This window comes from Pan troglodytes, chromosome 5, assembly GCF_028858775.2.
Source record: "Pan troglodytes isolate AG18354 chromosome 5, NHGRI_mPanTro3-v2.0_pri, whole genome shotgun sequence".
Classification (NCBI taxonomy): Eukaryota; Metazoa; Chordata; class Mammalia; order Primates; family Hominidae; genus Pan; species Pan troglodytes.
Window position 1 is genome coordinate 24,072,392 of NC_072403.2, and position 13,870 is coordinate 24,086,261.

Sequence of the window (13,870 nt, forward strand, 5' to 3'; positions counted from 1 at the left end):
TAGCTAGAAGCTGACAAAAACAAAACAAAATAAAAACAAAAACAAAAAACCCCGATGCTTTTGCTTTTGATTCTTCTTCATATCTTTTAAACATGCTCCAGGTTGTCATGATCTTTCTTAAAATGTCGCATCCCGAAATCGAGCAAAAATTCCATTCAACTATTCTAAAATGAAACCTGGCCTTCCAGATCATAATGAAAGTATATTTGTAGGGTGAGCATGATAGCTTATTTTGGGAGGCCAAGGATGGAGGACCACTTGAGCCCAGGAGTTTGAGACCAGCCTGGGAAACATAGTGAGACTCCATAAAAAAAAAATTAAAAATTTGCCCAGTGTGGTGGTATGTACTTATAGCCCTAGCTACTGGGAGGCTGAGGAGGGAGGATGGCTTGAGCCCAGGGGTCGAGGCTGCAGTGAGTTATGATCACACCATGCACTCCAGCCTGGGTGACAGAGTGAAACCTTGCCTCTTAAAAAATATCTATCTATATATAATTTTTAATAAATATTTAAATAGAGATGGGATTTCACCATGTTGCCCAGGCTGGTCTGGAACTCCTGAGCTCAAGCAATCCTCCTGCCTCGGCTTCCCAAAGTGCTGGGATTACAGGCGTGTGCCACCAATCTTGGCCAAAAAAAAGGGTATATTTTTAATATTTACATTTACCTTTGTCAAGGCAGGAGGATCAAATGTATTTTATTTAAGTTTGTTGGCTTGATTTATAAGTCTGAAATATTTAGACCTGTGGTATGTAAGCCTCTACTTGTTCTTTGGTCTCACACCCTACCGGTATTCGGGATTGATGAGTTAATGGGAGAGTGTTCCTCCCCACAGAATTAGTTTCCTACCATCGCATCAAAATCCGTATATTTAAGACCAATTTTCTCCAAACCAATCATCAAAATATTACGACTCTTTTTTTTTGAGATGGAGTCTCGCTGTGTCACCCAGGCTGGAGTGCAGTGGCGCCATCTCGGCTCACTGCAAACTTCACCTCCCAGGTTCAAGCGATTCTCCTGCCTCAGCCTCCTGAGTAGCTGGGATTACAGGTACCTGCTACCATGCTAATTTTTTTTATTTTTAGTAGAGACGGGGTTTCACCACGTAGGTCAGGCTGGTCTCAAACTCCTGACCTCAGGTGATCCACCCGCCTCAGCCTCCCAGAGTGCTGGGATTACAGGTGTGAGCCACCGTGCCTGGCCAAACTTTCTGTTGCAAAAAAAGAAACAAAAAAACCCACAGAGATTTGTGCAGGTTAGCTGAAGCAGTGGAGCATTTAGTATAAGAATTCGCATGGGATAGGAGAGAGTTGTTAGGACTCCAAGAATAGAAACCATAGGCAGCTGGGCCTTGCAGAGAGGCAAAGTGGAATCAGGGCAGCTGCAGGGATCTTGCAGTAGGGATCATCATGCTGGTGCCCTGGAGGTAACATGGCTCCAAGCCACTGCTTTTCTGGATGCATTTCTTCCTCTCATTCTTACCTGGATTCCTGTGAGTTTTGTGTTCCCTTTGCCTCATAGCTTGTCATTCGTGATGTGGCTTGCCCACAAGGACTCTCTGCAACCCTGTAACTGAGCATATTTCTGGCATTCCCCAGGCTGCCATCAGCTTAACATGCTCCATATTTCTCAATTCAAAATATCACGGATGGCTGGGCGCGGTGGCTCATGGTTGTAATCCCAGCATTTTGGGGGGCCGAGGCGGGCAGATCACCTGAGATCGGGAGTTCAAGACCAGCCTGATCAACACGGAGAAAACTTGTCTCTACTAAAAATACAAAATTAGCCAGGTGTGGTGGTACATGCCCTGTAATCCCAGCTACTCAGAGGCTAAGGCAGGAGAATCACTTGAACCTGGGAGGCGGAGGTTGCAGTGAGCCGAGATCACGCCATTGTACTCCAGCCTGGGCAATAAGAGCAAAACTCCATCTAAAAAAAAAAAAAAAATCAAGGACCAGAATGTAATTGGATCTCTGTGCTCCTTGTAAGGAAGCCAGTTTCCTGGTCTAATTAATACATCTGGTGGAGCATCATTGGTTGATTGAGTGTCCTTCTGTTAGGTGTGCACCCCTATCTAAGTAGCTATGGTCTGAGGGGATCATGTAATAGAAAACCTGGCTGCTGACGGCTGGCTTATGATGGGACAGTTTTTCTTAGAAGTGGCTGTGGGCACAGAAGACACCATGGTTATTCAGTACAGTAGTTGTGGTGAGTCTCTGGCCACCCTATCATATTTGCTACACATTCTCCAAGAAAACAGTTCATCTCCTGACTAGCCATGATACACCACCATAGCATATCTCTATAGTGGAACACTAACGCCAGTATATATTTCTTCTTAATAAGGCAGGTGTAAGGATTATTAAATTTGCTATCATCAGTGGTTCTTCCTCGTTTTTCTGAGGTGCACAGGTTAATGCTTCTTCCTCAGAAGGTTCATAATTCACTTCAGGTGGGGTCTGCACCCCACTTAGTCGGGGGCCAGGGAAGATATCTTCTGCATAAAGCACTAGCAAAATGGTGATGGTTTGGGTCCTGGGGTCCAGAGCTAGATTTGCTAGAGGGGAGATTTATGAGTGTGAACCAAGTTTTTTACAAAATGCCAAGGAAAGAGATTGAGAAAGCCAAGTCCAGGCGGCAAGTCCAGAGGGCAGAACAAGGTCAAAAGCAGGAGACAGTCCAAGGATCGGGAATTGGGCAAAATTGGAACAGATGGAGGGTGACGTGAGAACTGCTGACACAGGAGCCAAAGTGTCTGTGTTTGCTTTTATGGACTCACCAGGCAGGGCATGGGGGATATTCTGGAAGAGCCTATTTCCTTTTCCTTCTCCCTTTACTCCTGGGCAGGTTCTTTTGTTTCAACCTCTGAGAGTCATTCCAACCCTTCTTCATCAACTTGGAAGCTTTTACTTTCTGCTGGGGTTATTTTTTCCTGCCTGTCTCAGAATTCTCCAATTTCTTTAATAACCTGGAGTTCAGCATGACATATCTCAAGCCTTTTAACCAGCTTGCTTTAAAGAACACAGTCTGTCTGGGCGCAGTGGCTCATGTCTGTAATCCCAATACTTTGGGAGGCCGATGTAGGTGGATCACTTGAGGTCAGGAGTTCGAGACCAGTCTGGCCAACATGGTGAAACTTCGTCTCTACTAAAAATACAAAAATTAGCTGGGCGTGGTGGTGGGCGCCTGTAATCCCAGCTAATGCGGAGGCTGAAGCAGGAGAATAGCTTGAACCCGGGAGGTGGAGGTTGCAGTGAGCTGAGATCACACCATTGTACTGCAACCTGAGCAACAGAGCCAGACTCGGTCTCAAAAAAAAAAAAAAAGAACACAGTCCGGAAGATGAATTTTGCATCTGCCTTACAGGTCATTGAAACTATTCCCTCAGCGCATGTGTGCTTGAGAATCAAGAACAGCAAGCTTCATGTCTTCCTCAAGGAAACTCTGCTCCTGTCTTATGACATTCCTGGGAAGAGCTGCTTTATACAGTTCTTTTTATGTTGTGTATCCAGCCCCACCCCAGTCCCAAGCCTGATAATCTACCACGGAAAGATAGCAGTTACTAAGGTGGCTTGTTTTCACACGTCTGATACACTCCCACATCATCTCACAGATGCGCACCTGATTCTTGACGTTGGGTAATCCACACGATGACCAGCAATACTACCTTGCTCACATACCTCCCTGTGTTGCATATTCCACACCTCTATCATGACTGCTGTCTGTAAAGGACACATGTCCAGCTTTATAGTCAGAGATGATGCCATTAATAATTCCAAAGAGAAAAATCTTTTGAATTGGCTCTACTAATTCTAAAATCATTAAAATGTCATTGTTCCTAAGGAAAATGGTCTAAGATCTATCCTCAGTTGCTCTACTCACAAATGACCAAATAAGTCTGAATTCGTATCTCCACCTGCAACAACGTTTCTTGTTATGTTTTCAGAATACCCGTGAAGTTACCAGCCTAGGGGTGACTTTAAGGGTGGAGTGTGTGCATGTGGGGAGAAGAGGTTTGTCCATAGAACTTCTTTTTAAAATGCATTTATAAATCGTGGTCTAGGGTGCCCCAAATCTTACTATTAGTGCTATATGATGAGAGCATTGACAAGAAAATGGGTTTTTGTGGACTGGCATGGGAGTTAGGCTCTCGCTTTTACTTTACGTGGGCGAGGCACAGTGGCTCATACCTATAGTCCCAATGCTTTGGGAGGCCAAGGCAGGAGGCTCTCTTGAGCGCAGGAGGCTCTCTTGAGCCCAGGAGCCTGAAACCAGTTTGGGCAACAAAAACAAGATCCCATCCCTACGAAAAATTTAAAAATTAGCTGGGCATGGTGACACACCTGTAGTCCCAGCTACTCAGGATGCTGACGCAGGAGGATCGCTTGAGCCCAGGGAGTTGAGGCTGCAGTGAGCAGTGATCACTCCACTGCACTCCAGCCTGGGCAACAGAGCAAGACCATGTCTAAAAACAAACAAACAAACGAAAAAAACCCCCATAAACATGTAACATAAACATGTAACAGGAGCGTCATCAGCCCTTTGACACTAGTATGTAGTGTGTTCTGCAATAGTTTAGAACTTATACAAATATAGGCCTTTCTCAAACAACCAAGTGGTATTTTCTGAGTTTGTATAGTGGAGAAGATATAGGCATTAAAAGACATGTTTACTTTTTTAATAAGCAGTTCAATTGTTTTTCTTATTCACGTAACTCAGGATCAACAGTAACTTCATCTAATGTACCATCAGAGCAGTCGCAAATTGAATGAAAGTGATGGCCACCACAAAATCCTTTTTCTCCTGAACTCTCCATAAAGTCTCCTTTCTTTGCACATCTTTGTGCTAAAATAATTAGCTACTTGTAAAGACAGTACACATAGCAACACTACACATTCACATATTTTTCCCACATCTGTTGTCTTATTTAAGCGCAACTTATTTGGAATCAGAATTGAATTCAAATTTGGACTATGGCAGTAAGTAACTGTGACCTCGAGGAAGTCACTTAAGCTCTCTGGGTCTCAGTTTTCTCTCTTGTACAATGAGATTAATAATAAAAATTATGGCTGAGCAAGTGGCTATGCCTGTAATCCTAGTACTTTGGGAGGCCGAGGAAGGTGGATTGCTTGAACTCAGGAGTTTGAGGCCAGCCTGGGCAACATGGTGAAACCCCATCTCTGCCAAAATACAAAAATTAGCTGAGTGTGGTAATGCACGCTTGTGGTCCCAGCTACTTGGGAGGCTGAGGTGGAAGGATCACCTGAGCGGGGGAAGTTGAAACTGTAGTGAGCTGTGATCATGCTTCTGCACTCCGGCCTGGGTGACAGAGCTTGACTCTATCTTGGGGGGGAAAAAATTACCTCACTGGATAGTACAGATTAAATAAGATAATATTTGCAAATTTCCTTGCACAGAGTATGCATTCAATAAATGGTAGATTAATCTCCAATAACTGTCCCAAGCTTTGTAAGTCTGCCAGATGGCTTTAATTATCCCTGCCTGGATAGATGAGTTTAAGTGACTTATCCAGGGTTAAACAATTCATTAATGGCAGCACTAGTGCTTCTGATTCCAGGGACCCACCCCAGCCCATCACCCCCAGTCAACTTTATAGACTTTTATAGAATGAGATGCTGTGTCCAGCACAAGAAGAGAATTCTCCTTGGTGAAGGTAAGAGCCACAGGATGCGAAAGACCATGAGTGACCATGGGCTTCGGTACTGGAAACTCCTCAGGTTTTCCTAAGCAAAGGATAGCTGGACCAGATGTATCTGCAACAATCACATTTCCCTGGTGATCAAAGGTCACAGCGGAGGCAGTTATTTTGGAGGGAAAGTAGAGGCTCAGCCCAAAGGTATCCACTTGGCCGACAAGCTGCATACTTGAGCTAAACACTTTCACCCTGGTGCTGCAAACCCCAGTCCCCAGGGCCAGGGGGTGCTCCAGGACCGCAATGGCCCCGGTGAGCCAAGACACTGCCACCCCTCGGGGATTGCACAGATGAGCTTGCAACCTTTCAGTTCTCCGAAGGACCCCTTCCGCGAAGTCGACGTCCAGGAGGTGCAGGGACCCTGCCTCCGCATCAGTTACCACAATCCCATTCTGAGGGGTGGTCTCCACACCCCAAGGTAAGGAGAATTGGCCTCCAATGACAAGCTTGATCTGGCCAAAAAAATCAAACACTTTGATGGAGCGATCGCCGGCGTCAGTGACAACCACATGGCAGTCGTTGGTGATGGTGACATCCACAGGGTACCTAATGTCTTGGGCAGCGTCCCCCTTCTCTCCAAACTGATGCGCGCATCCTCCCCCTGAGTCAAAAATCTTCACACGCCTCCTGCCGTCGTGCACCACCACGACACGCCCCGTCTTGGGACAAAGCGCCAGTCCGGTGGGGTTGACCAGGGTCCCCCAGCCGCCGAAGGTGTGGTGGCAGGTGAGGGCTCCGGGGGCGCTGGGGGCGGCGCGGTGGGCGGCCGGGGACTGGCGAAGCGCCGAGCCCAGGAGCTCTATGAGGTGCAGCACCGGCAGGCAGTCGCTGGTGTCGCAGCCCCGGCAAGCTCGCCTGCAGAATGGGCACTCGAGGGCCAGAGTGCGCGGGTGCGCCAGGGCGGCCACGCAGGCCAGGCAGACCACGTGGCCACAGGACAGGTTGCGCGGGCGCCGCTGCTGCCGGTGGCCAAACTTCTCAAAGCACACCTTGCACTCGAGCAGGCTGATCTCCGCCTCGCGCATGAGCTCATGCAGCGCTGGTCCGCTCTCCGAGGCTTCGGCCGCCATGGCGGGTCCTGTGCACTCCCGCCGCGCCGCCTGGCCGTGCCCCAGCGACGCTCTCGGTCACGGTCACAGTCATGGTCACGGGGTGGGACGTGCGCCCTGACGTCGAGCGCCGCGGGCCTCTGCACTGCGATCTGCTGCCCCTTGGTGGGCACACGCGGCACTGTTTCCTGAGGGCCTGGTCGTGGACGTTTGCAAGACAAATCCACATGCGCGTTGTGTAGACCTGTAATCGTCACAGCAGTCATGGATGGACTGTGTACACTTTCAGATGAGGAAACACACCTATTTGAGGACAACAGGATTGCTCCCTGTTACCCAGCCTGTAAGCGGCAAAACAAGAACTAGAACCCAGTCTTCCAGCCCGGGTGCCTAGCACTGTCTCCAATCCGCAGCGCCGGGTGCTACGGCTGTCCGGGCATAAAACATGGTCCCTTAGCTCATGATGCTTATGATCTGAACCGGAAAACACGAACGAACACACGAGAGAAGATAAACTCCAAGGGAGGTGAGGCAGATGTGTGTATTTCTTTTGTGTCTTCTATCATACTCATAGTTAAGTCAATGTTAGATGAACACATACTTGTAAAATGAATTTGTGCATGAATGAATGTTATAGAACAACAACAAAAAAATCAACGAGGTGAATGAGTGTCAGATGGGGGAACCATGTTGGAAGTGTCTTGCAGAGTAATTAATATGAAATAAGAAAGCTGTTAGTTAATAATAATTACCATAGAACTTCATTTTTTTGTTTTCTAAGACAAAGTCTCACTCTGTCACCCAGGCTGGAGTGCAGGGGCACGATCACAGCTCACTGCAGCCTCCATCTCCCAGGCTCAAGCAATCCTCCCACTTCAGTAGCTGGGACTACAGGCATGCACCATCACACTAGGCTAATTTTTTAATTTTTTTGTAGAGAGGAGGTCTCACTATGTTGCCTCGGCTGGTCTTGAACTTGTGAAAATTGTTCACATTCCTCCCCACCCCTTGGCCTCCCAAAGTGCTGGTGGTGTGAGCCACTGTGCCCAGCCTATAGAATTCACATACGCCTGCCCCGTTGTGTTAGGTTGGTGAAAAGGATTCGCAGTGTTTGCCATCACTTTTAATGGCAAAACCATGATGCTTTTGCAGCAAATTAATAAATAATCTACATAGATTATCTTGTTTAAACCTCATAGCAATCCTACAAAAATATGTTATTTTTATTGTCTTTTTTTCTGATAGAATTCATAGAAATCAAATATCTTGCCCAGGGTCACATGGCTAGGAAGTGGCTGGCCTGGAATTTGAAGCCAGGCAGTTTGACTTCAGAGTTACCTATTTTAGTCATTTTCAAACTTCTTTGCACATGGTAAACACCTGGGTCGCACCCGAAAAGTTTAATTGGCCCATGGTGTGGTCTGGACAGCTGGGATTTATAAAAGCTCCCCAGGTGATTATAAGGTACAGCCAAGTTTGAGAAACACTGCATTATAATAATTCCTTCAAATGACACTAAGTTCAGTTTTTGCAATCTCAGTTAAGACCAAAAACAAAGAGAATTTGCCATATGTTGGAAAATCTTCAAACAAGGGATAGCATAATCTGTGTGAAGAATCCATTGTGGTATTATAATCTCTCATTTTTCTTTTTCTTTCTTTTTTTTTTTCTTTTTTAGACAGAGTCTTGCTCTGTCACCAGGCTGGAGTGCAGTGGCGCGATCTCGGCTCACTGCAGCCTCCACCTCCTGGGTTCAGGCGGTTCTCCCACCTCAGCCTCCTGAGTAGCTGGGATTACAGGCACCCGTGACCATGCCTGGCTAAGTTTTGTATTTTTAGTAGAGATGAGGTTTCACCATGTTGGCCAGGCTGGTCTCAAACTTCTGACCTTTCGCGTCAGCCTCCCAAAGTGCTAGGATTACAGGCATGAGCCACCGTGCCAGGCCCTAATCTCTTATTTTTAAGGGGTTCTCCCTCAAATGTCTTATGTGAACATTGTGCTTAACAAAACCTTTTATTAGAGAATTTCTTTTCCTTTAGAGATAATAATCATGAACATTCACCTTCTGATTTGCTAGATTTCTGAGAAAACACAATATTTTATCCCCTGTTGAGGCCCCTGGAAAGAGCTTTAATGTAAGACAAGAAAGAACATTTTCTAATCAAATGTCATTTGACTCAAAGATTGTGTACTGGGACACAATAACCAACTTAATAATTTATGACTACATTTCCATCCCAAATAAACAACCAACTAAAATCACATTATTTATGCAATCACATCATTGCATAATTGATTAATAACAAATATGTCTTGAATCTCACTCTGACATTTGGCATTTCCTATGACTGTCATTTCCTCCTCCATGGCTGGGCCTCCATGGATTTACCCTGTGCTTCCCTCCGATATTCCTTCTATAGAGGGTCCTGGACTAGCATGCCCATCTTTTCCTGCTTCCACCTAGAACAAGCCCTGAGAGTTGTGAGGGCAAAGGGCTTGAAGAGCAGAACGTCTAGTTTCCAAAGTGGTCAATGGCTGCCCTATGAAAAAGTACCATACTATAGTGGAAGGAGAGTGGTGACCCAGCTCAGGATGGTTCCAGCAGAGAGGAGAGCACAGGGGGAGCATGAGTTAGGGGCAGTCAGTGCTTAGACAGGTGGGCTCCTGGTTGTGCAGGTGGGGCAAATGTGCCAGACACATGCAGTTTAGAAGGAATCCCAGAACAAGTTTAATAATCCAATTACAACTCAGACTACCTGACAATGATGTAAGGGAAAGGAAGATGAACAAGCCACATAGAATGGGCTTTGCTTCCAGCCTTGCCCTCCTCCCAGGGGCATCTCTGACCACCACTCTAATTTTTAAGCTCCATGTTCTTGGCATCTCAGGGGTGAGGGATGTGGTGGCAAGAGGAAGAATGGCTGTTTTTGAATTTTTTGAGTAAGTCCATACAAAAATGAGTGGAGATGTATGTTTGGAAATGGGGATCTAGAGATTTGAGTGCATCTCAAGTTCAATGCAATTGAGTGTTCCTCAGGGTGCCACCTTCAGTCTTTTTCTCTTAGCTTCCTACCTGTTTCCCTGAGCAATGCCATCTTCACTTCCTCATGGTTTAAATGACCACTTATAAGCTGACAGCTCCCTGCCTGTACCCCTAAGACAGCCATACCATATAAAGTTCAATGTTCAGTCCCTACCCCTACAACCTGTGATGCCTGAGAAAAGGATTATCTTCAATAATCAATAAACCTTTATCTGCTAGCACACCCAATAGTACTTAAATTGCTGAATGAATGCTGACTCTAATAGCAGGAGAAAGACTAAATAATAATTGTACTGCCACATTACAACATTATACAGCTATTTAAAAATCTTGCTTTTGAAAAATATTTAGTGACACTGTTACCAGTAGAAGGTTTGACTACAAGTTGTCCAGGTTCTTGGCTTTTTGAACAAAGAATTGGACAAAATGCACAGCAAAGCAGAGAAAGAATGAAGTAACAAAAGCAGAGATTTATTGAAAATGAAAGTGCTCCACAGGGTGGGACCTGGCTGAGCAGTGGCTCAAGGGCCCTGGTTACAGAATCTTCTGGGGTCCAAATACTGCCTAGAGGTTTCCCACTGGCCACTTGGTATTCATCCCATGCAAATAAAGTAGTGGCCCGCAATCAGTCTGATTGGTTGCTTTTGCTTGCTGCAACCAATGAGAGGCCGAAGTGAAGTTACAAAAGTTACACTCCTATGCAAACATTTGGTTGCAGATGTTTCTGCCATGCAGAAAAGGCTAGGGGCGGTGGGGTGGTGGAGGTTACAAAGGGAGTAGCCTCTGGTCCTTTTGTTACTTAGGCATGGAAAGTTGAGGTTTTCCTTTCAATTTAGTTCTAGGAAGTCAGCATGAATCTGCCTTAGGTTCCCTGCCTCAAGACCCTATTCTCCTGCCTCAACTCCAGGAAGGGTGAATGAAATAGAAAGAAAGATAGTGGAGATACAATACTGTATCGTAATGTGATCACAACCTTGTGAAAATATTCACATGTATGAGCAGACAAAAAAGATGAGAAGAAAATACATCACCATCATAGCAGTAATTATCTCCAGTGATAGGACTTGATTGCTTTTCTTTTTCTTTTTAGACTTCCCAAGTTTTCAATGCATAAAGGATTATTTGTCATATTTAAATATAAATAACTTAATATTTTATGATATATTTCATTTCTAAATATCTGCCTCGATTATCCTCCTGTTGTTGAAAGTTAACACCAATAGTGAAATAAATTTCTATTAATACCCACTGTTCAGGAATCACAGATTTTCAAGCATACTTTCAGCTCACAAATTACAGCTACACATAAGTAATAAATCTGGGACATGACTATTTTCTGCAAATCAGAATGACTATGCCTAAGGCACATAAATAGAATTCTATCCAATTCCCACCAGCCACTGGTGAATTTGTCATATAATGTTTTATAAGGCAAAAAGCACATCACATAAGAAGTGATTGGAAAGTCATAGCTGCAGGGATTAAAGATAATTTTTAATTTTAATTTTGTTGTTGTTGTTGTTTTGAGACAGTTTTGCTTTTGTTGCCCAGGCTGGAGTGCAATGGCTTGATCTCGGCTCACCACAACCTCCACCTCCTGGGTTCAAGCAATTCTCCTGACTCAGCCTCCCGAGTAGCTGGGATTACAGACATGTGCCAACCATGCCCGACTAATTTTTTGTATTTTTAGTAAAGATGGGGTTTCACCACGTTGGCCAGGCTGGTCTCGAACGCCCGACCTCAGGTGATCCGCCCACCTCGGCCTCCCAGAGTGCTGGGATTACAGGCATGAGCCACTGTGCCCGGCCGATAACTGATTTTTTAAAAAGCACTCAGTAGAAATCGTTCTCTGAAACACCGCTCAGAAAGAGTAGGTGTAGGCTGAACAGCTCTTTGGGAGGCTGAGGTGGGGGGATCACTTGAGGCCAGGAGTTTGAGATCATGCTGGGCAACATAGTGAGACCTTGTCTCTACTAAAAATTAAAAAAAAAATTAGCTGGGTGTGGTGGCACACACCTGCAGTCCTGTCTACTCAGGAGGCTGAGGCAGAAGGATTGCTTAAGCCTAGGAAATTGAGGCCGCAGTGAGCTATAATCACACCACCGTACTCCAGCCTGGGCGACAGAGTGAGACCCTGTCTCAAAATAAAAAATAAAAATAAGGAGTAGGTGCGACATAAACATATACATGTATACACAAACACACATTGAAATTGCTCCCTTGTATTAAAATAAAATGACAGGTATGTACTACAGTTGTGACTTGGTAAATTGCTTGAACTAATATCTCCATGGCTTAGGTTTGTATTTGTCACTTCATGCTGCCAATGAATCCCGTCAGCTGGGAGCTCTCTCATAGGTACATCTTTTGGGCCACCTTCTGTGGTCCCTAAACCATTCTTTATGGAGCCAAATCTCTGACTTCCCAGTGATAGCTGTTTAAGCTTTGATTATATTTCTTTGTATTTTTCTTTCCACATTCACCCAAATAGATTGATTATTATGTAACTTTCTTACTTTGTCCTGTCTGCTAGTGATAACACTGTCTATACTGGAGCATTCATGCCTGCTTCATAGGCAGGGCAAGGCATTTATAAACCACTGTGTGCAGGGCACAGAGGCTCAGATAATCTGTTACTTAAATAACAAAATGAAACAAGAAGCATTTTTGGAAAATCCTGAAAACAACTTAATTGCTCTAAAATAATTTACATGTGGTATATCTTCCATCTTGAGATTTTAGGAAGTCAGTATTCCCCAATGAAGACACATATTACATAAAAGATCAACTACCTAAGGATATCTCATTTGTATTTAAGATTCTTTGGGCACAACTGCAAGAGGAAAGGACTCTATCCCATGGACACAGGGTGTTTCTCCCCATCCTGGGCAGCTGGGCTTCAGGGAGGATGAAAATGGACCCAGAACACAGGTGGCCTCTCTTTGGTTCTCATCTCTTTCTGCAGATCAGCGTTCTGTTTCTCAGATCCATGTGCTGGAATGTGGCTGCCCCACAGCTCCCAGGCGTACACAGATTCCCCATTCAGCAGTCAACTTGCCTTTCTTTCTTTTTTTTTTTTTTTTTTTTTTTTGAGACAGAGTCTTGCTCTGTTGCCCAGGCTGGAGTGCAGTGGCATGATCTCAGCTCACTGCAACCTCCGCCTCCTAGGTTCAAGTGATTCTCCTGCCTCAGCCTCCTGAGTAGCTGGGACTACAGGCGCGTGCCACCACGCCTGGCTAATTTTTTGTATTTTTAGTAGAGATGGGGTTGCTTTTCTATTCCCAAGTCCAAAAGCCTATGAAGAGGGCCAGCGCAATGGCTCATACCTGTAATCCTAGCACTTTGGGTGGCCAAGACAGGAGGACTGCTTGAGGCCTCACGTCAAGTTCAACATCAGCGTGGGCAACAAAGTGAGACCCTGTCTCTACACAAAAGTAAAATCAAAAGTCTCTGGAGAGAATTGTGTTGGTCCAGCTCGGGTTAGTTGTCCATTCAACCGGTGATACAGGCAGAGTTGGGGAGTCATGGCTTCTGAAGCCCACACTATCGACTGGGAGCAGGTCTCAGAGAAGCAAGAATCATTGTGAGCAAGGAGTTGCTTCAAATTAATAGCCTTACAAATCTATTAGATTACATCAATGGCAGAGAGCTTCTAGGGTAGAAGTTTATACATGCAGGCCAAGGGGAACTAGAGAGGCTGACAAGACATATCTCTGGGGAGAGTACCATAGCTTTCACCAGTGTTAAAGGGGACCCCAAACCTCCCATTAACAACCTTTAAGCCAGCACACGTGCGTGCGTGCATGCACACACACACGTAACTCGTTTTTTATAGTACACAACCATCCTATTAACATGAGCTAAACAATCTAAACCATTTAGTTGTTGGGTAGTACAGAGTTATAGAGGACTGTCTGATATAACAAAATGTGGTTAAAGAAAAACTGAGAAATCTAACCTTTCATAATAAATAGCCATGAATCCAGCTCTAAGTACATTATATTTTATAAGACCTGATGATTTAAACAGATTAAATTATAAAAAACAACAACTGCCAAACTCAGA

The 13,870-nt window shown here is 45.0% G+C and overlaps 1 protein-coding gene across 1 annotated transcript; it reads right to left on the minus strand.

The window, feature by feature from the left end:
* Positions 1–4,652: 4,652 nt before the first annotated feature.
* NHLRC1 (NHL repeat containing E3 ubiquitin protein ligase 1) lies at positions 4,653–6,868 on the minus strand. Its single transcript, XM_001170828.7, has one exon. It carries the CDS (start codon positions 6,781–6,783, stop codon positions 5,596–5,598), a length of 1,188 nt encoding a protein of 395 aa, XP_001170828.1. The 5' UTR covers positions 6,784–6,868; the 3' UTR covers positions 4,653–5,595.
* Positions 6,869–13,870: the final 7,002 nt, after the last annotated feature.

Coding starts and splice junctions, on each gene's coding strand:
- NHLRC1 (XM_001170828.7), bottom strand. CDS start 6,783: ATGGCGGCCGAAGCCTCGGAGAGCGGACCAGCGCTGCATGAGCTCATG.